A 21,368-nucleotide genomic window follows, 5' to 3' on the forward strand; every position below is an offset into this window, starting at 1 on the left:
ACATACCAAGATATTGGGGAGAGAATGCTGCTGGCTGGCACATTCCAGGGTGCAGGAGTACATGCTGAGGGACACACTGAGGCTTGGAGAGGCCAACGGGAGGGATTGAGGAGTTGAGACTGAGAGGAAGCCCCTCAAAATCATAGGTGGCAATGGTGCTAAATAGAGAATGAATTGAACAACGTACATTGATGGAAATGCATGGATAAGGCACGAAGCATGTGAAAAGACTGAACAATTTTCTTTTTTGTAAATAACTTATCATGAAAAGATTTATTTTTGGAACAAAACTCAGAATATTTTGATGTTTAGGCCCTTCTAAATCTCTCCAAACTTCCGACGTGGCAGTTCATGAACAATAAAAGCAAGCTTTCTCACCTAGTAATCTGACTGGAAAAGATTTCGATCCTATCAAAGTTAAATGAGGATCACATGATTTTTGGTGCATCAGCATTTTGTGTGAATGTTTTGGATCAGACAGAAGATGAAAGCAGTGCCTTTGTGTTACTCACAAAACACACGTTAAAGTAACCATTGGGATGCAAAGCATGTAACATAAAAATCTAGAGGGAGTACAGGTACTCCCCGACTTACAACTGTAACTGGGTCCAAAGGATCGGTCATATCTCGAAATGGATGTAATTCGGAATTCTGCCCACGCGGCTGGAGTACCGAAGTCTTAAAGCAAAGTTTTTAATCAAATCTTTTTTCCATCGGAGATTTGACGATAATAGCTTAAAGCTTCCTGAATTTGTCAATCAACCTTGGCGAATCTTTCCACATTCTGGTCCATGTTTGCCTTGTTAGTCATACGTACAGTGTGGTATCAGGCCACAAATAACACTCAATTTACCCAGTACATTTTGAACAGTGGAAGGATACTGGAGACCGGAGACCCCAAGGAAAACCCACATAGACAAGGGGAGAACTACAGACAGTGCGGGATTTGAACCCGGGTCCAATCACTGGAGCTGTAAAGACATTGAGCTAACCGCTACGGGAACTGTGCAGCTCCTATTAATTTTGTTATTTTAGGAAGGTTTATTTGGATACTGAGGAGATGCAAAAGGCAATCTGCATTGTTAAATCTTTGTGGTTCTGGAGAAAATTGATGAGGGAACATAGAACACTATGGCCCAGTACAGGCCCTTCAGCCCTCTATGTTGTACCAATTTATATATTCCTACCAGAAAAGCTCAAAACCCTTTCTACCTCATAACCCTCTATTTTTATTTCATTCATGTGCCTGCCTAAAAGTCTTCAAAGTTTCAGCCTTCAACACCATCCCTGGCAAGACAAACCAGGCTCCCACAATTCTCTGTGTAAAACATTTACCCCGAATGTCTCCCCTAAACTTTCCTCCCTTCACTTTGTAGAGATGTCCCCTGTTGTTGCTATTCCCGCCCAGGGGAAGTGGCATTGGCTGACCGCCCTACCCATGCCTCTCAGAATCTTGTAGCCTCCTCTCAACCTTTTTTTGCTCCAAAGAGAAAAGTCCCAGCTCTGCGAACTTTGTCTCATAAGACTTGTTTTCCAATCCAGGCAACATCCTGGTAAATCTTTGCACCCTCTCCATAGCTTCCACATTCTTCCTATAAGGACCAGACCTGAACACAATACTCTAAATGTTGTCTCACCACGATTTGTAGAGTTACAACATGATCTCTTTCTCTCTTCAACTCAATCCCCTATTAATGAAGCCCAGCATCCCTTAGACCTTCTTAATTATCCTATCAACCTGCACAGCGACCTGAGAGATGGATGGATTTGGACTCCCAAGTTACTCTGTTCGTACATACTGTTAAGTATCCAACCATTAACCCTGTACTCTGCCTTCTGCTTTGACCTTACAAAATGCATCACCTCACACTTATGCGGATTGAATTAATCATTTGAATGCAGCTCCTCCAACCTTCGTATCATCTGCAAACTTACTGACCCATCCATCCACCTCTTCATCCAGATCATTTTTAAAAATCACAAAGAGCAGGGGTCCCAGAACAGATATCTGTGGAACTCTACTTGTCACTGACATCCAGGCAGATTACTTTCTGTCCACTACTACTCTCTGCTTTCCACATGCAAGCCAGTTTTTAATCCATAAAGCCAACATTCTGTGGATCCCATGTCTCATGACTTTCTGAATGAGTCTCTCATGGGGAACCTTGTTAAATGCCTTATTAAAATCCATATGGACCATATGTCCAACTCTACCTTCACCAATTTCTTTTGTTATCTCCTCAAAAACCTCAATTAGATTTGTGAGGCATGACCTTCCCTTCACAAAGCCATGCTGTTTATCCTTGAGTAGACTGTACATCTCCAAATGCTCATAAATCCTATCCTTCTCTTCGTTATTTTACACACCACTGGTCTAGAATTCCCTATGATCTTTTTTAAACAAAAGGACCACTTTAACCATTGTCCAATCCTCCATCACCTCTCCTTGCCCAAGGAGGTCTCAAAGATCATAGCCAATGGCCCAGCTCTCTCTTCCCTCCTTTCCCGCAGCAACCTGGGGTATATCACTTCTGGCCCTGGGGACTTATCAATCTTGATGTTTTTAAGAAGATCCAATGCTTCCTTTTCCTTAATCTCAACATCATTCAGCACACAAGCCTGTTCTATCCTGACCTCACCCTGATCAAGGTCCTTTTCTTAATGAATACTTGAAACCAAGTATTCATTTAGGATCTCCCCAACCTCCTCTGCCTCCAGGCATATATTGCCTTCTTTATCCTTAAGGGGTCCCTCCTTCATTCTCATCATCCTTCTATTCTTCACGTATCCATAGAACACCTTGGGGTTCTCCTTAATCCTGCTTGCCAGGGCCTTCTTATGCCCCCTCCTGTCCTTTCTTGTTCCTTCCTGGCTACCATATACTTCTCATGAGCCCTTCCTGTTTCCTGCTTGGTACAGAAGAGATCCAAATGATCAACAAATCTGAACCCCCTGCACCAACTCTTCAGCCACACATTCATCTGCCACAATAAGAATCAGAATCAGGATTTATTGTCATGAACAAGTTATGAAAATCGGTGTTTTGCAGCAGGGTCAAAGAGCAAACATTCATATTCTAACCATCTTACAACATTACAATAGAAAAAACTAATTATAACACTAGCAGTACACAAAAAGTAAGGCAGAAAAAATACACAAATGCTCGAGAAACTCAGCAGGTCAAACAGTGCCTTTATGGAGCAAAGATACATCACCCACATTTTGGGTTTGAGCTCTTCATCAGGGTGTGGGGGAACATGAAAGATGTCCGAACAAAAGGGGAAAGGGGATGTCCGAACAAAAGGGGGAAGTGTCTTTGGTTCGTGGATCATTCAGGAATCTGATGGCAGAGGGGAAGAAGCTGTCCCTGTGCCGCTGAGTGTTCGTCTTTAGGCCCCTGAACCCTTTCCCCAATGATAGCAGTGTGAAGAGGGCCTTTGAGGATAGAGACTGCTTTTTTAAGACACTGTCTCATGTGGATGTCTTTGATGGAGTGAAGTCTGGTGCCTGTGATGTCGCTGGCCGAGCTAACAACCTTCTGGAGTTTATTCTTGTCCTGAGAGTTGGAGTCTCCACACCAGGCATTGAAGAAACCAGCCAGAATGCCCTCCACGGTACACCTGTAGAAGTTTACTAGAGTCTTTGGTCACATGCCGAAGCTCCTCAGACACCTCACAAAGTATAGCCGCTGGTGAGCATCAATATAGAGGCTCCAGAACAGATCCTCAGAGATGTTGACATCCAGGATTTTGAAGTTCTTGACCATCTCCACTACTGAGCCCTCGATGAGGACTGGGTTGTGTTCCCCTGACTTCCTCCTGAAGTCCACAATCGTCTACTTGGTTTTGCTGACGTTGAGCGCAAGGCTGTTGTCATTACACCATTCAATGAGCTGATCTATCTCTCTCCTGTTCGCTTCCTCATTGCCGTTTGTGATTCTGCCAACAACTGCGGTGTCATCAGCAAATTTGTATATGGCATTGGAATTGTGCCTGGCCACAAAGACACGGGTGTAAAATGAGTAGAGCCATGGGCTAAGCACGCATCCTTGGGGTACGCCTGTGTTGATGATCAATGAGAAGGAAACGTTTCCAATTCATACAGACTGTGGTCTTCCAATGAGAAAGTCAAGAATCCTATTGCAGAGTGAGCTACAGAGGTCTAACTCCCTTTATTCCCTCTTCAAGACCTCATCCCTACTCCTATCTATGTCATTGGTACCAACATGGACCACAACATCCAGCTGCTCCCCCTTCCCCTCCAATATGCTGTGAAGTTGATCGGAGATGCCCCTGACCCGGGAGTCCCCTATCTGTTCTCCTAACCAACGAGTCCCCAATCACTATAGCTCTCCTCTTCTACCCCCTTCCTTTCTGAGGTAAAGGGCCAGTCTCTGTGCCAGAGATGTGACCACCACAGTATGTCCCTGGTAGACTGTGCCCCCCTCTCTAACAGAATCCAAAATGGTATAGATTGATGAGGGACTGGCCAAAGGTGTGCTCTGCACTGTCTGCCTATTCCCCATCCTTCTAACAGTCGCCCAGCTACCCTCCTCCTGACTTTTGAAGATGATTTTCTCCCTGAAGCTCCTATCTATCACAAATGATCCTCTGTCTCCCAAATGATCCGGAGTCCATTCAGCTCCAGGTCCAATTCCTCAGCTTGGTCTGTAAGGAACTTCAGCTGGATGTCCCTCTTGCAGGTGTAGTCATCAGGGATAATTGTGCTCTCCCAGATTTCCTACATCCCATTCTCTCCTCTAGAACAGGAAGACGGAAAGAGAAAACTGAAATTAGGAGCAGGACTAGGTTGCAGCCCTTCGAGCAGGCTCCCCCATTCAATGTGACCTTGACTGAATATTTATTTCAATATCATATTCTTCTTTTCTCCCAACACCCGTAATAGAAACATAGAAACATAGAAGATAGGAGCAGGAATAGGTCATTCGACCCTTCGAGCCTGCTCCGCCATTCAACGAGATCATGGCTGATCTTAAAGTTCAGTACCCTGTCCCCGCCTTCTCTCCGTAACCTTTAATACCCTTATACTGAAGAAATAGATCTAATTCCCTCTTAAATAGATTTAATGAACCTGCCTCTACTGCCCTCTGTGGCAATGAATTCCACAGATTCACCACCCTCTGGGTATAGAAATTCCTCCTCATCTCGGTCCTAAATGGTTTGCCTATTATCATCAAACCATGGCCCCGGGTTCTGGATTTTCCCATCATTGTAAACATCCCATCTGCATCCATTCTGTTCAGTCCTGCTAGAATTTTATATGTCTCTATGAGATCCCCTCTCAATCTTCTAAACTCCAGGGAGTACAATCCCAATTTGCGCAATCTGATCAATAATCCTGCCATTCCAGGTATCAGCCTGGTGAATCACCTCTGCACTCCCTCCATTGCAAGAACATCCTTCCTTAGATAAGGTGACCAAAACTGCACACAATACTCCAGGTGTGGTCTAAACAAGGCCCTGTACAGCTGCAGTAAGGTATCCTTGTTCCTATACTCAAACCCTCTTGATATGAAGGCCAACATACCATTTGCCTTTTTAACCACCTGCTATACCTGCATGCTCGCCTTCAGAGACTGATGAGGTCTCTCTGCACTTCCCCATCTCTTATTCAAATAGTAATCTGCCCTCCGGTTTGCATTACCAAAGTGGATAACCTCACATTTATCCACATTGTAGAGCATTTGCCATGTATCTGCCCAGTCCCTCAATTTATCCAAATCACACTGGAGCTTCCTGACCCCCTCTTCCGTGCACACAACCCCTCCTAGCTTAGTGTCATCTGCAAATTTGGAGATATTACATCCAATCCCCTCATCCAGATCATTAATGTAAATTGTGAACAGCTGGGGTGGCAGTACAGATCCCTGTGGTACCCCACTGGTCACCGCCTGCCACTCAGAAAACGAGCCATTTATTCCAACTCTCTGTCTTCTACCTGCCAGCCAGTTCTCAATCCACATCAATACTTTTCCCCCAATCCCATGAGCCTTGATTTTGGAAGCTAGTCGTTTATGCGGGACCTTATCGAAGGCCTTTTGGAAGTCCAGGTACACCACATCCACTGGCTCTCCCCCATCTATTTTACCTGTCACCATCTCAAAGAATTCCAATAGATTTGTCAAGCACGATTTACCTTTTGTAAATTCATGTTGACTCCGTCCGATCCCTTCTCTGCTAGTCATATGCTCCGCTATTACATCCTTAATAATGGATTCCATCATTTTGCCCAGTACTGATGTAAGGTTCACCGGCCGATAATTCCCCGCTTTTTCTCTACCCCCCCTTTTTAAATAGTGGGGTAACATTAGCTACCCTCCAATCCATGGGTACTGATCCTGAGTCTATCAAGTTCTGGAAAATAATTCTTAAAGCATCTGCTATCTGAATGGCCACTTCCTTGAGTACCCTAGGATGTAGATTATCAGGCCCTTGGGATTTATCTGCCTTCAATCCCATCAATTTCCCCAAGACCATGTCCTTAGAGATACTGATTTCTTTCAGTTCCTCCCTTGCATTAGTCTCTATGTTTCCCAACATCCTTGGGAGGTTATTTGTATCGTCTCTTGTAAAAACAGAACTAAAGTAAGAATTTAATTGGTCTGCCATTTCCTTATTCCCCATTATATATTCCCCTGATTCCGACTGCAAAGGACCTACTCTGGATTTCACCAATCTTTTCCTCTTGACATATTTATAAAAGCTTTTGCAGTCGGTTTTTATATTTGCCGCAAGCTTACTTTCGTAATTTATTTTTGCTCTCTTGATTAATCCCTTTGTCCTCCTTTGGTGCATCTTGAACTGCTCCCAGTCTTCGGTTGTGGTACTTTTTTTGGCCAATTGATATGCTCTCTCTTTGGACCCAATGCTGTCTCTAATTTCCCTTGTTATCCACGGTTGAGTCACCTTTTTTGGTTTATTTTTATTTTATTTTTGCAATTTCTCCATTAGATCTGTGAATGCTTTCCATTATCTATCCACAGTCAACTCCCCCATAAACACCACCCAATCAATCTTACTCAACTCCCATCTCATACCATCATAATTCCCTTTATTTAAATTCAGGACCTTAGTCTCAGTTTTAATTTCATCACTCTCCATGTCGAGTGAGAATTCGATCATATTGTGATCGCTCCTACCCAAAGGGCCTCGTACAACAAGATTGTTGATTAGCCCCTTATCATTGCATAATACCCAATCTAAAATGGCCTGCTCCCGAGTTGGTTCCTCGACATATTGGTCTAGATAACCGTCCCATAAACATTCAAGGAATTCCTCCTCCTCTGTATTTTTACCAATTTGACTAGTCCAATCTATATGCAAATTAAAGTCTCCCATGATGACAGCTGTTCCCTTATTGCACGCTTTTCTAATTTCTCTTTTAATGCCTTCCCTCACCTCTACACTACTATTTGGAGGCCTATATACCACCCCCACTAACGTTTTCCGCCCCTTGCTATTCCTCAGTTCTACCCATATAGATTCCGCATCTTCTGAGTTAATATCCTTCCTGTCAATCGTGTCGGTCCCTTCTCTCACCATCAATACTACCCACCCCCTTTTCTTTCTTGCCGATCCCTCCTAAATATCGTATACCCCAGGATGTTAAGTTCCCAGGCTTGCCCACCCTGCAGCCATGTTTCTGTAATCCCAATCAAATCATATTTGTTTATCTCAATTTCCACAGCTAATTCATCTACCTTGTTCCGAATGCTTCTTGCATTAAGATATAAAGCCTTCAGATTTGCTTTTTTCACCTTTCTTGCTCTTTCTGATTTTTTACTTTCGCTGCCTAACCTAACTTTTCCTGTTTTATCTTTTCTGTCCTTTGCCCTATCATACAGGTTCCCACCCCCCTGCCAAATTAGTTTAAACCGCACCCGACGGCTGTACCAAACCTAGCTGCCAATATATTGATCCCTTTTGGGTTTAGGTGTAACCCATCCTTCTTGTAGAGGTCATGCCTTCCCCAAAAGAGATCCCAATGATCCAAGAAGCCAAAACCCTGTCCTTTACACCAGCCCCTCAGCCACACATTCATTTTTCTTAACCTTCCATTTTTGTCCTCAGTTGCACTTGGCACAGGTAGCAAACCAGAGATCACCACCCTGGCTGTCCTATTTCTTAGTTTCTGTCCTCCTTTTTATTTATGTCATTGGTACCCACATGTACCAAGACATCAGGCTGTTCGCCTTCCCCTTTTAGAATACCCTGGACCCGATTTGAGATATCCCGCACCAGGGAGGCAGCACACCATGCCAAGTGCACACCAATGCCTTTCATGTTTAGAAATTGACCTATCTCTTTCTTTAAAATATTCGGTGACTCTGCAGCCTAGAGGAATCCACTGATTCACCAGCCTCTGCGTGAAGTGCTCCTCCTTTACCCTTTGTTCTACCAGCCAGAAGATACCATTTCCCCACCTTCTGCATTTGAAGCCCTGTCAGAATATTCAAGCAACATCCACTCCTGGACACTCACGCTACTTGATTTACTTGGATGGCTAAGTACTTTTCTGCCGATCTGACACAACATTCCTCGGTCAATGATCATGACCAAGCCTGCTCCAACTGATGGACCTACCTCTAACTTCCAAACCTACTCTTCCTGATTAATAATCCTGCCCCAGTAATGCTGATGGTGAGTTTCTCAGCCTGAAGTCTCCAGCTATTACTTCCCCTTGATATCTGCTTTTGGAACCCTAAGACTGAACCCTACTCTCAGGCCTCACTTCTATGGGGAGCCCCAAATGAAAGGTCTTGAATGTGCAAAATCTCTGCACCTTAGGCCCTGATTGTTACTGAACAAAATGTTTGTTGGCCCATGCCAGGCAGGCTGACTAATGGAACATATGTAGAATGTATAAATGTTGGTACAGCAATACTTCCATTTGGGTGTTTGAATTGGCCAGAATGAGTCCTTCTATGTGGAATGTTGTTACATTGTTGGGATCTGCTGCAAGTATGCTGGAAAGGGAGCTGCTTCATATATATGGTGAACACAATGAAAAGCCCAGTCATTTTCCCTTGAATTGAATGCTGTTTCCTGGACACAAAACAAAATGATTCAGATTTGTTTTTGCCTTGCCATTCGGCATAGGTGATCATGTCTCTCCATCCATCACAGTCTGACCCTCCAAACTGTAGTTGTTGCCTCCCTTGTTTCTAACTATGATGTTAATCCACCTCTCATTTTCATTCTCTGTCGGCCTCGGCTTTTTCTTCCCTCCAGCTTTCTAATGTTTCTCTTTGTATGATATGCCCAAAGATTATATCTTTTTTTAATTATAAAGATTATAAAGTTTATATCAGGTAAAAGCTGCAGCTTGTATACTTTCTAATCATCAATATAACAATCACCACTACTTGTATTAAAATATTAGCATTAACATATTGATAATGTCTGCTCACCTCTCTGTTTCTATGTCAGCCAGACTCACCCCTTCTGGGACCGATTCTTTCCCCAGCTTACACAGATTCATCTTGGTTTCCAGTGTCATCTGCAATGCCCCATTGTATACAATTTCCAAATCTACCCACAGTCCTGTGAAAGAACAGAGACACACATGGTCACTTTGCTCAAATTGAATTTCCTGCAATAGTGAAACTTTATTTTTTTAACTATTTCGACTGCTCTGATTGAAATATATTCTTAGACATTTCATCATGTCTTCAGTGACCTAATCCTTCAATGGTCATCAGATCTCCAGCCTCAAAGGACATCATTGATGCACCATCAATAATCACAAAAGACTGGAGTTGTGAAACAGATAGGCTTTTATTAATTATAGGCTGGAACAGCCATTAACCTCATTGACTGATCCAAATGGGGTACAGGCAAAGGGTAATGGGTAGGATTGGTCTCAGGAGGTGTGCCCACCTGGCAGCAGCCAATCATAGCATAATAGTGCTTTACCACATTCACCTGCAATTTACCCTCCCTATCAACATTAGTGGTAATTCTTTCCAATGTTCTAAGTCTTCCTTCAATTTCTTTATTAGTGGCTGATAATTTAATTTGTACAAGTGTTTTAAATTATTATCTAACCTAATACCTAAGTATCGGATTGCTTGTGTTTGCCATTTAAATGGTTTCTTTTTAAATTCTGTATAATCCACGTTAAATATTGGCATCACTTCACTTTTATTTGTGTTGATCTTGTACCCCGATATTTCTCCATATTCCTTCAATTTCTTATGTAGTTCTTTTATTGATATTTCTGGTTCTGTTAAGTATACTATGATGTCATTTGCAAATAAACTGATTTTATACTCCTTTTCCTTTATTTTTATCCATTTTATTTTATTTTATGTTCTTATCAGTTCTGCCTATGATTCTATTGCTAAAGCGAACAGTGAGGGGGATAATGGACATCCCTGCCTAGTTGACCTACTTAATTTAAATTGGTTCGATACATATCCATTTACTGTTACCTTCGCCAATGGTCCATTATATAATGCTTTAATTCAATTAATATATTTTTCTGGTAGATTGAACCTCTGTAATACTTTGAATGAATAATTCCATTCTACCCTGTCAAAGGCTTTTTCTGCATCTAAAGGAAAAGCCACTGTTGACATCTTATTTCCTTGAACTGCATGAATTAAATTAATAAATTTACAGACATTATCCGCTGTTCATCTTTTTTATATAAATCCAGTTTGATCTTGTTTTACTATTTTTGATACACAATCGGCCAATCTGTTTGCTAATAATTTTGCAATTATCTTATAATCTGAGTTAAGTAGAGATATTGGCCTATATGATGCTGGTGTTAGTGGATCCTTCCTCGTCTTTGGTATTACTGTAATGATTGCTGTCTTACATGAATCTGGCAAGTTTTGTGTTTATTCTATCTGGTTCATTACTTCTAGGAGAGGAGGAATTAATAACTCTTTAAATGTTTTATAGAATTCTATTGGGAATCCATCCTCTTCAGGTGTTTTATTGTTCAGCAGCTTTTTTAATATATCCTGTATTTCCACTATTTCAAATGGTTTTATCAGTTTGTTTTGTTGCTATTCTTGCAATTTTTAGCTAAAAACACTTCTATTTTATCATCTTTCCCCTCGTTCTCAGTTTGGTTTAATTGTTCATAAAATTCCTTAAAGTTCTCATTAATCTTTATTGGATTATATGTAATTTGTTTGTCCTTTTTCCTTGATGCCAATACAGTTCTTTTAGCTTGTTCTGTTTTAAGTTGCCAGGCTAATATTTTGTGTGTTTTTTCTCCTAGTTCATAATACTTTTCCTTTATTTTCATTATGTTCTTCTCCACCTTATACATTTGTAATGTTTCATATTTTATTTTTTTGTCCGCCAATTCTCTTTTTGTTATATCATCCCTTGTTGCTAGTTCCTTTTCTGTACTTACTATCTCCCTTTCCAACTGTTCTATTTCCCAATTGTAGTCCTTTTTCATCTTAGTTACATGACTTATTACCTGCCCTCTAATGAAGGCTTTCATTGCGTCCCATAATATAAATTTGTCTTTCACTGATTCCGTATTAATTTCAAAGTACGTTTTAATTTGGCGTTCAATAAACTCTCTAAATTCATGCCTTTTAAGTAGCATGGAGTTTAACCTCCATTTATATGCTATTGGTGGGATGTCCTCCAGTTCTATTGCTAATAATAGGGGTGAATGATCAGATAGTAATCTAGCTTTATATTCAGTTTTCCTAACTCTCCCTTGAATATGGGCTGACAACAAAAACATATCAATCCTTGAGTATGTTTTATGCCTACTCGAATAATATGAGTATTCTTTCTCTCTTGGGTTCTGCCTCCTCCATATATCCATAAGTTTCATTTCCTGCATTGATTTAACCATAAATTTGGCCACTTTATTCTTTTTGTGACTCTTTTGTCCAGTTTTATCCAACATTGGATCAAAATCAAGATTAAAATCCCTTCCTTTTAATATATTTCCTTCCATATCTACAATCTTCAAAAAAATCTTGCATAAACTTTTGATCCTCTTCATTAGGTGCATATATATTGAGCAAATTCCAAAATTCTGAATATATCTGACTCTATATTAGATACCTCCCTGCTGGATCTATTATTTCCTCCTCTATTTTGATTGGTACATTTTTATTAATTAATATAGCTACACCTCTAGCTTTTGAATTATATGATGCTGCCGCTACGTGTCCTACCCAGTCTCTCTTTAATTTATTATGTTCCACTTCATTTAGATGCATTTCTTGCACAAATGGTATGTCTATTTTTTTCTTTTTTGAGTAAATTTAATGTATTCCATTAATATTTATAGTCATATAATTCAACATGGCCATCTCATATCCCGTTTACATCTTATTTCTGCTTCCTCACCACCACCATCCCCCTTTTTCACCATTTTCATCTCTCAGTTTTCCCTTTTTAAACTCAATGTATGACAACACATTTAAAACATAAAATACTTCAACAACTCCCACATCCAATATTCCCTTAGCTCCAAATGTTCCCCCCCCCCCCCCCCACACCTCTGAGTTGCACCTTATCCCTTGTCAGGCAACCACAATTCCTCTCTCTATTTGGATTGTGCACCCGCTCGCAAGTGTCAACTGATTTCACAGTAATGGTTATTCTCTCCCACCCAACCCCCCAAGAAAACACTTTTTTTTACACATATAACAAAGTTCACCCTCTTTTTTTCCCTTTACTTCCTTTCTTCCCTTCTCTTTCCCTTCTTTAGTTCTTTATATATACATTATTTTTACATCTTTATATATATTTTATCACCATTCTTCATTCTTGTTACAACTCTTCATCTCTCCTTCTGTCCTGCAGGCGTTCTGCAAATTCTCGTGCTTCTTCCAGATCCGAGAATGTCTATTTTGCTCCCCAGGGATAAATATTTTAAGCACAGCTGGATGTCTTAACATAAATTTATAACCTTTTTTCCATAGGATTGATTTTGCTGTATTAAACTCCTTCCTCTTCTTTAAGAGTTCAAAACTTGTCTGAGTAAAAAAAAAAAATTTTTGACCCTTGTATTCCAATCATTTATTATCTTCTCTAATTTTATTCCTTCCCCGCACCAGTATATTTTCTATTGTTGTATATCTCAAAAATTTTACTAAAACGGATCTTGGTTTTTGATGTGTCTGTGGTTTCAGAGCTAGTGTTCTGTGTGCCCTTTCTATTTCCATTCTTCCTGTATTTCTGTCATTCCCAGGACCTCTGGGATCCATTCTTTTATAAATTCCTTCATGTCTGTGCCTTCTTCATCTTCCTTTAGGCCCATTATTTTTATGTTGTTTCGCCTACTATAATTTTCCAACATATCAATTTTCTGAGCTAACAACTCTTGTGACACTTTAACTTTTTTAAATCAATTTCTTCCAATTTTCTTCTTAAGTTGTTCACTTCCATTTCTACAGCCGTTTCTCATTCTTCCACATTTTCTAATCTTTTCCCTATTTCTGTCATGACCAGCTCTAATCTATTCACTTTATCTTCTGTTCTTTTCATTTTTCTTTTAATTTCACTAAATTCTAATGACAACCATTCTTTTAATGCTCTCATTTGTTCTTGAAACAAAACTTTATCTATATTCTGTCCATCTGTTTTACCTTCTATTTCTCTGTGCAGATCTTGGTCTTCTTCTTCCTCTTCTTCTGTGTCTGTATCTGTGTTTGTGTCTTCTTCTTTTCTTTGTATCTGTGTCTCTTCTGACTTTCCTGATGAGTTGCTTGTCTCACTTTGCTGGGCTTCTTGCTTGGCTTCTAGCTGTTGGTCCTCTTCTTCTGGGCTACTCATCTGTTGGGGCTCCTGCTGCTGCTCTTCTTTCTTTTCACTCCCTTTCCTGTCGCTTTCCTCTTCTTCCTGCCGAGAGCCCTGGTGTCAGGCATCCCTCAGCTGGTCGCATTGTGCTTGCCCACTCCTCGGCTGAGCCCCCCTCCCGTCGGTGTTCTCCTTCTCCTTGGTAAAGTGCATGCACAGTTGCACACTTTTGTTTGGCTCAGAGAGCATTTTTGCAGTCCAGCGATCAGGGGTCGCGACTCTGCAGGGCTGTCACCAACCTCGGAGAACAGGCTCTCTTCTCCATGATGGCTCCCTGTTTCTTCATGCAGGTAAGGCCTTCTCCTTTCTCTTCCGGCATCTTTTCTTCTTCTCTTTTTCCCGTTGTTTTTACTTTTTACTTCTTGGGTGCCATTTTCTTTCTTTTCTCTACAACTTTATCTTTTATTTGTTATGTTTTGTATTTCCTGAACTTTGTATTTTCTTCACTTTATTTCTTCTTTTCTGGAGAGGGCTGGTATTCCCCTACCGGCCACTACTCCATCATATGACTTCTCTAAGCAGATGTCATCTTAAATGAAAATACTGAATTATCTGATACTCCAATTATTTCAGTTCATTTAAATTTTAAATTAAATTTGGACATATAGCCATTTCGGCCCATGAGTCCGTGCTGCCCAATTACACCCAATTACATCCCCCAGTATGTTTCGAATGGTGGGAGGAAACTGGAGCCCCCAGGAAAATCCCACACAGACATGGGGAAAATGTACAAACTCCTTATGGACAGCACTGGGATTCGAAGTCCTCTGTAACAGCTTGGCATTAACCGCAAAGCTAACCGTGCCGCCCAATCAATCAACTTCCTCATGATGATAAAGAGCATCTCAGGCCTACTCACCCCTTTGGTTGACTGAAGGGTTAGAAGTGTGGAGGATTACAGGTAGCAACGACCCCAAGTCCAACTCAGTGAGAGCAAGTTCATTCATAAAATATGGGAGCTAAGGTAAGATATAAAATCAAACAAGACTGGTTAATAGCATATATACCTTTTAATAAATAACATTGAAAGTAATCATTGTCACCTAACAAAGGGCCCAGGGCTGAAATGGTGGCTACTCTTCTCTTCCTATGGATGCTACGTGACTTGCTGAGTTTCTCCAGCACGTTGGTGTAATGCACACGATCCCAACATCTGCAGATCTTTGACCCATGCTCTGTAGGATTGCTCTAAGTAATGCGTCAGTGTGCAACGGCGCACTCAAAACAGCACCAATCATTTGAAAAAAGGTCACCAACCTACCTGAAAAGGTGAGGGGAACCTAATTGTTTATTTTATTTTCAAGTAATTTTTATAAATTGAACATGCTTTAAAATAAATTCAATTTTTAATTTTCCAAAACATTTTCAAAGTTTTTATTTATTTAAAAGTATTTCTGCAGTTACTAAGTGTCTCTGAACATCAGCAATAACTGGAGGCAATTGAAGAAGTCTTCTAATAGCATAAAATATCTCTGAAGCCAGGAATACGATGATCAGCCAAATATTGCACCCCATCCCACCCAAAGGCTATGTGATGTCCCAGGACAGGTAAGAAACAGGCAAGTACGGTGGTGACCATCAATAATCACAAAAGGCCAATGTTGTGAAACTATCAGGCTTTTATTTACTAAAGACAGGAACAATAATCAACATTGACTGAACGAAGCAAAGAGAAAGGCGAACAATGCAAGGGGTTATGGGTAGGATTGGTCCCAGGAGGCAAGTCCAGCCAGCTGTAGCCAATCATGACATAACATTGGATTACCACAATCATCACTCATTTTAAGAAGAGTTCTGCAGGGTGATAAAAAAAAGGTTAAACAACTGTAACATTTTACAGGTTAGTTTTATTGGGGGTTGGGAGTTTACCCTGCTGCAGCAGGTGACGTGGCAATGTTTGGGGCACTGCCATAGCACCCTGAGCAGCTTGTGAGATTGGTCTGTTGACAGTTTGTCGAGGGGTGGGGATAAGTGGGGTGGTGGGGTAGTGTGGAGCTGGTACATCGTTGGTGACAACAGTGGTCTTAGGTAGGAAGTAATCAGCTGCAGGTTCCAGGTGCCCTAAGGTTGAAGTGGGAGGGGGTGCCTGTTGAAAGTCAGTGGTGGTTGGGGAGACCCCTGATGGAGGCCATGTCTTGACACCCGTCAGGGAAAGCAATGTAGACATCCTGGGGGTTCGCGTGGAGAAGGCAGACCATCCCTACCAGCGGGTCAGTCTTAAATTGCCTGACACACTTCCATAGCAGGGCTGGTCCTGGGGAGGTGGGCCAGGTGGGCAGCATAGTCCTTGATGCAGACTTCCTAGGGAAAACAAGCATCAGTTCGTGAGGAGTGTTGTTAGTGGCCTTACTTAAAAGTGATCAGATGGAGTGGAGTGTTTCTGGGAGGACTTCCTGCCATTGGGAGACAGGGAGACCCCGTGACCTCAGTGCCAGGAGGTTGGTCTTGCATACTGTGGCGTTTTCCTTTTCTACTTGCCCGTTACCCCTAAGATTGTAGCTGGTGGCCCTGCTCGTGGAGATGCACCTGGCCAGTAGGTATTGCTGCAATTATCACTCATGAATGATGTACCATGGTCACTGTGGATGAAGCCAGGATACCCAAAGAGAGTGAAGATATTCCGGAGGGCCTTGGTAACTGTGGCCATGGTCATATCCGGTCAAGGTATGGAAAAGGGGAAATGGGAGTATTCATCGATTGTAAGGACATTGGAGGATGAGAGGGGTCCCTTGAAATCATTGCCGAGGTGCACTTTGTCTGGCTAGTAGAATTGGGGTTTGCATTGGGTACAGACCTGATAGGCTTTAGTTATAGTCCGGACTTCCTCAACACAAAACGGTAAATTCCAAGATTTGATTAATAGAAAAACAGAGTAACTCTGGGATAGCAAAGGTCATTGTGGAGACCCTGCAATCTGTCGATTTGCACACTCAGGAAAGAGCGTCCAGGGGCTCATTAAGTTTGCCGGGCCGGTAGAGAATGTCATAATTGTAAATGGACAGTTCAATTCCCCACCTGATATCTTATCATTCTTAATTTTGCCCCTTTGCTTATTATTAAACATGAATGCTACCATTTGCTGATCTGGGAGGAGGGTGAACTATCCCTGCAAGATAGTGACCCCAGTGTTGTACAGACTCCACAATGGCCTGGGCCTCCTTATCGACGGAGAAGTGGCAAATTTCAGGGCCTTGAAGGGTTTGTGAGAAAAAAGCAACAGGTCTATCTGCCTGATTGGTGGCAGCCAAAGCAAAGTCAGACGCATCGCTCTCCACTTGGAATGTTGTGGACTCATCTACGGCATACATGGTTGCCTTGGTGATGTCGTCTTTGATACTGTTGAGGGCTACTTGGGGTTCTGCTGGCAGGGGAATTATGCTTTGACCAGTGGATAAATCTTGTCCACATCATTGGGGATCCATTGAGTATAGTTTGAGAGGCCCGGAGGAACTCTGAATAAATCTTCAGAGCTTTGAGGGTATGTGGTAGCTCCATCAGCAGATGCGTGCAGTCCAGGTCGAGGCCACTGATGCCGTTCTCCTTATCCTCGTTAAGTGAGGTTCATGCATTTTGCTCCCTGACCTTGTGGAGATTTGCACCATGATCCTGGTCATGGCCGCAGATAGTAATGTTAGCTAATGTGTGAAGTTAGCCTGTAGATTGTAGCAGTCCACCATGCAGTCCATCTCCTGTTGGAAATCAGAGACCCCGTTTGTGATACCAAAAGGGACTCAGAGGAAGTGGTAGAGGTGGCCATCCACCTTGAGTGCCATATATTGGCAGTCCTCTGGGTGGATTGGGAACTGGTCAATCATGGAGAATACCCAATATTGTGCAATCTGGTTGACCATATCGAATATGCGGAGAAGGGGGTTAAGCATTGAGCTATGTGTACCGGTTGATGGCTGTCTTCTATGACCATCCTATTCTTATCCCCATTCTTCATCACAACCACTGGGGCTCTCTAAAGGCTATTACTGGCCTTGTTGATGTCCTTTCCCAATAAGCGCTGAACCTCCGCCTTAATGAACGACCTGTCAGCTGCACGGTACCGTCTACTCCTGGTGGCCACCAGCTTGCAATCGGGGGTGAGGTTGGCGAACAGCGAAGTGGGAGGTATCGACCTTAAGGATTGAGAGACCACACATCATCTGCAGGGGACCGTCTGTGAACTGTTCATTTCAGAGGGTGGGCGGGGGGAAGGGTCCCATCGAAGTGCAGAGTGACTTTCTGAAGTTGGCACTGGAAATCCAGCCCCAGTATCAAAGGCAGCACAGAGTTGTGCATGACGAGCAGACTGAAGCATTTGTACATAAGTCTCCAACAGCGAGGGTCACTACACAGGACCCCAGGGTGGCAACCGTGTATGATTTGGACACGAGTGATATCCTGTGTTAGGCGGGCTGTACTTTAAGGGGCAGTCATTTAGTGTATTGGGGTGGATAAAGCTTTCTGTACTCCCGCTATTGAATAAACAGTTGATATTGCACCTGTTTACCTGGATGCCCATCATGGACCTGATGAGTTTGTGCAGGGCCGTCTGATTCAGGGTGATGGAGGCCAGTATGGATTCATTGCCCTAATCTGATGGGTGCTCCCATGCCCTCAGCACCAAGATGGCTGGCCTCGATCTCTTGAAGTTTCATATGCCTAGGAAGATGGCATTTGGCGCACAGTGCAAAATGGTGGACTGCATGATTCGCCTACATTGGAGTGCAGGGAAGATGGCATCAATCAGCGACTGTCTGCACGCGGTGCTGCTAGACCTCACAGATGGTTTGGACTGGCAAACTTTGGCATAATGCCCCTTTCTTCGGCACCAGGAGCACATTGATTCCTTGGCAGGGCAGCGTTTCCTCGGATACTGACACTGCCTGCAGAAGTAGCACTAGGAGAGATCTCCCGCAATGTTGGCCGAGGTCAGATCACTCGAGTAGTGGGACAGTGTAGGGGACTAGTCACTCACAGGGCGGGTCGATACCCCATCCCAGGATAGTGGCACCCCCGGTGGCCAAGCGACAGAGTAGTCATCTGGATTCAACTGCCCTTTGCAGATTTAGAACTTTTTGTTCTAATTAGCCATTCCTGTACGTACCCGGAGTGGATACCAGCCACGTATGTGTCTCTGATGAGGTCCTTTGTGTTCTGGGTGGCCAACATGGCCTACAGTCACACACTCTTCATAGAATCCAGATACTCGGCATCCGACTCAGCAGGTCACAGTTTTCTGGTGGTCAGGAGATGCCTGGTGTAGATCTCATTAACCTTCCTGCGATACTGGGCCTTGAGGGTCTCCATAGCTGCTTGGTAAGAGCTTGCATCGCTGATCATGGGAATGCTTGGGGTCCGACACACGAGAGGAATAGTCTCAGTTGGTTCACGCCCATGACGATAGCATCCGCAGCCATTGCCAAGAACTTTTTGAAGCAGCGTAGCCAAAGTTTGAATGTGTTCAGGGCATCCAGTGACCGGGGTTGATGTCGAGCATCTCAGGTTTCAGGTACTGTTCCATTCTTTTTTGTTTGAAAAATTTAGTTAATAAAATTGATGTTACTTCAATAATCACACAAGGCTGATGTTGTGAAGCCATCAGGCTTTTAATAAATAAAGACAGGAACTACCATCAACCTCAATGACTGATTGAGAAAAGAGAAAGGGGCCGTGGGTAGGATTGGTCTCAGGAGGCGTGTCCAGACAGCAGCAGCCAATAATGGCACAACAGTGGTTTGCTACCCATGACATGGTTGGTGTAGTGGTTAGTGCAACATTAACCCATCTCCAGTGACCCAGGTTTGGATTCAGCACCGTCTGTAGGGAGTTTGTACATTCTCCTCCCATATGCATCAGTTTCATTTGGGTGTTCCGGATTCCTCCCACGTTTCAAAAATGCATGGGAAGTGTAGGTGAATTGGTGTATTGAGGGGGGTGGGGCAAGGGCTTAGTGGCTGGAAGGGCCTGTTAAATTAAATTAAAATAAATTGTCAGCAGACAAATGAAGCCATATTGTTCATTTTCTCTTGACCACCAAGAAAGCATCATTTGGCACTTAAGGTTCACAATCCCTTTCAGAACTGATTCAATAAGCAGAGAAGTGTGGATGTGGGCACTGTAGCCAGCCAGCGCTTCACCATAAAACTGCCCTTGCACAACCAGCTCCTATTGACACACGTGAAATTGCATTGAGTGGCTGGTTATCTCGTGCCCATCCCTTCGCAAGTGAAGATGAACACGGTGTCTTGTTGCTCTTCTGTCCTCACAGAAATTTTGTTCTATTTTCCATGGAGTTTTAGGCACCATGTGCCGGGGCAAGGACTTGGAGACGAGCGCTTGCCCAGCCACTGGGACTGGTGGAGTGTAAAGCAAGACAGCCAGAGTGATGCGGGATTGTCCCGCAGTGGTCTGTTCCAAGACTGTGCTTGCTGGCCGTTGTCCATACGGATCCTTTGCCCACCAAGTTTGCTGCTGCGGACCACTAGGGAAACTGTTTCCCATGCTCTGCCACAGCTGCCAGCCCCTGCTGTCAGACTGACATGCGCTATTTGCCCATAGCTGGTACTGATGGCTGGGCGAGCCAAGCCCGGAGATTTGAAGTCAGAGTTACCTTCTCCTAGCGTCTGCCTGAAGAGGCAAAACCTGCAAGGCAGCAGGTGGTTGGTGCACACCAGTGAATTGCTGGAATTTTCTTGACTTTAAATTCAGAACCCTGATCAGTTTTTCTCTCCATAAAGCCCAGGCGTTTATAGTTTAGGATCTTCCTGGTCTGAGCTACTGAATGGATGAACATGCTGAAATATTCGCTGTTTGATGAAGGATGGGGTTATTTCAATCTGCTGCAAAACCTCTGAGAAACAAATGCAGGAATAGGTATTGTGGCCCATCAGTTGAGTACCACATCTTCCTCCAACTGCCCCTATGAATGTAGCAGCTCATTGACTACTGCCTAGACTTAGGAATTTAATTTTTATTTTATTTTAAAATTTTAGACATACTGCACGGCAACAAGTCCAAGCTGCCCAATTACATCTGATTAACCTACAACCCTGGTACATTTCTGAACGGTGGGAGGAAACTGGAGCCCTCGGGGAAAACCCACATAGATATAGGGAGAGCGTGGGATTAGAACCCTGGTCCTGATCGCTGGCACTGTAACGGCGTTGAGCTATCCGCTACGCCAACCAAATCATTGAGTCGTTAACAATGATGTCCCTCTGGTAATGAACTGTTGCAGGTCACTTTCCCAAATAGAACAACGCCCAAAATAAGACAAAATTGCTTTGAATTGTTGTTTCTCCAATTTACATATAGCTTCAACCTGGTGGTGGGTCACACTTTAATAGATTGCAGAATGTGACACTTGGATGTAAAAACCATTTGCTGGCCATTGAAGTCCTTCATTGATGTAATGTCATGACTGTGCAACCACCCTCATATACAATGAGTTCAGAACCAAGTAATCAGTCTTTGATCTTGGTTGCACGATAAATGGCGTTGAGGTGTCTGTGGAGAACTCCTTTTTCTTTTACAAAGTAACACATTGGGAATTTTCGTTTGCATCTA

General features: G+C 42.9%; 1 protein-coding gene across 2 annotated transcripts in view; it reads right to left on the minus strand.

The window, feature by feature from the left end:
- Positions 1 to 21,368, minus strand: part of tex2l (testis expressed 2, like) — a 107,376-nt gene that overhangs the window by 17,629 nt on the left and 68,379 nt on the right. Inside the window, exons 6-8 of one of the 2 annotated variants that reach the window (XM_069907310.1) lie at positions 14,671 to 14,770; positions 9,431 to 9,563; positions 4,614 to 4,759 (exon numbers count right to left, since the gene is read on the minus strand). In XM_069907310.1, the coding sequence (XP_069763411.1) occupies positions 4,741 to 4,759; positions 9,431 to 9,563; positions 14,671 to 14,770 (252 nt within the window). In that variant the 3' untranslated portion in view covers positions 4,614 to 4,740. Of the gene's footprint in view, positions 1 to 4,613; positions 4,760 to 9,430; positions 9,564 to 14,670; positions 14,771 to 21,368 lie in introns of those variants that run through there. The other variant, XM_069907309.1, reaches the window with a different exon arrangement.

Source organism: Narcine bancroftii, chromosome 12, assembly GCF_036971445.1.
Source record: "Narcine bancroftii isolate sNarBan1 chromosome 12, sNarBan1.hap1, whole genome shotgun sequence".
In the NCBI taxonomy this organism is placed as follows: domain Eukaryota; kingdom Metazoa; phylum Chordata; class Chondrichthyes; order Torpediniformes; family Narcinidae; genus Narcine; species Narcine bancroftii.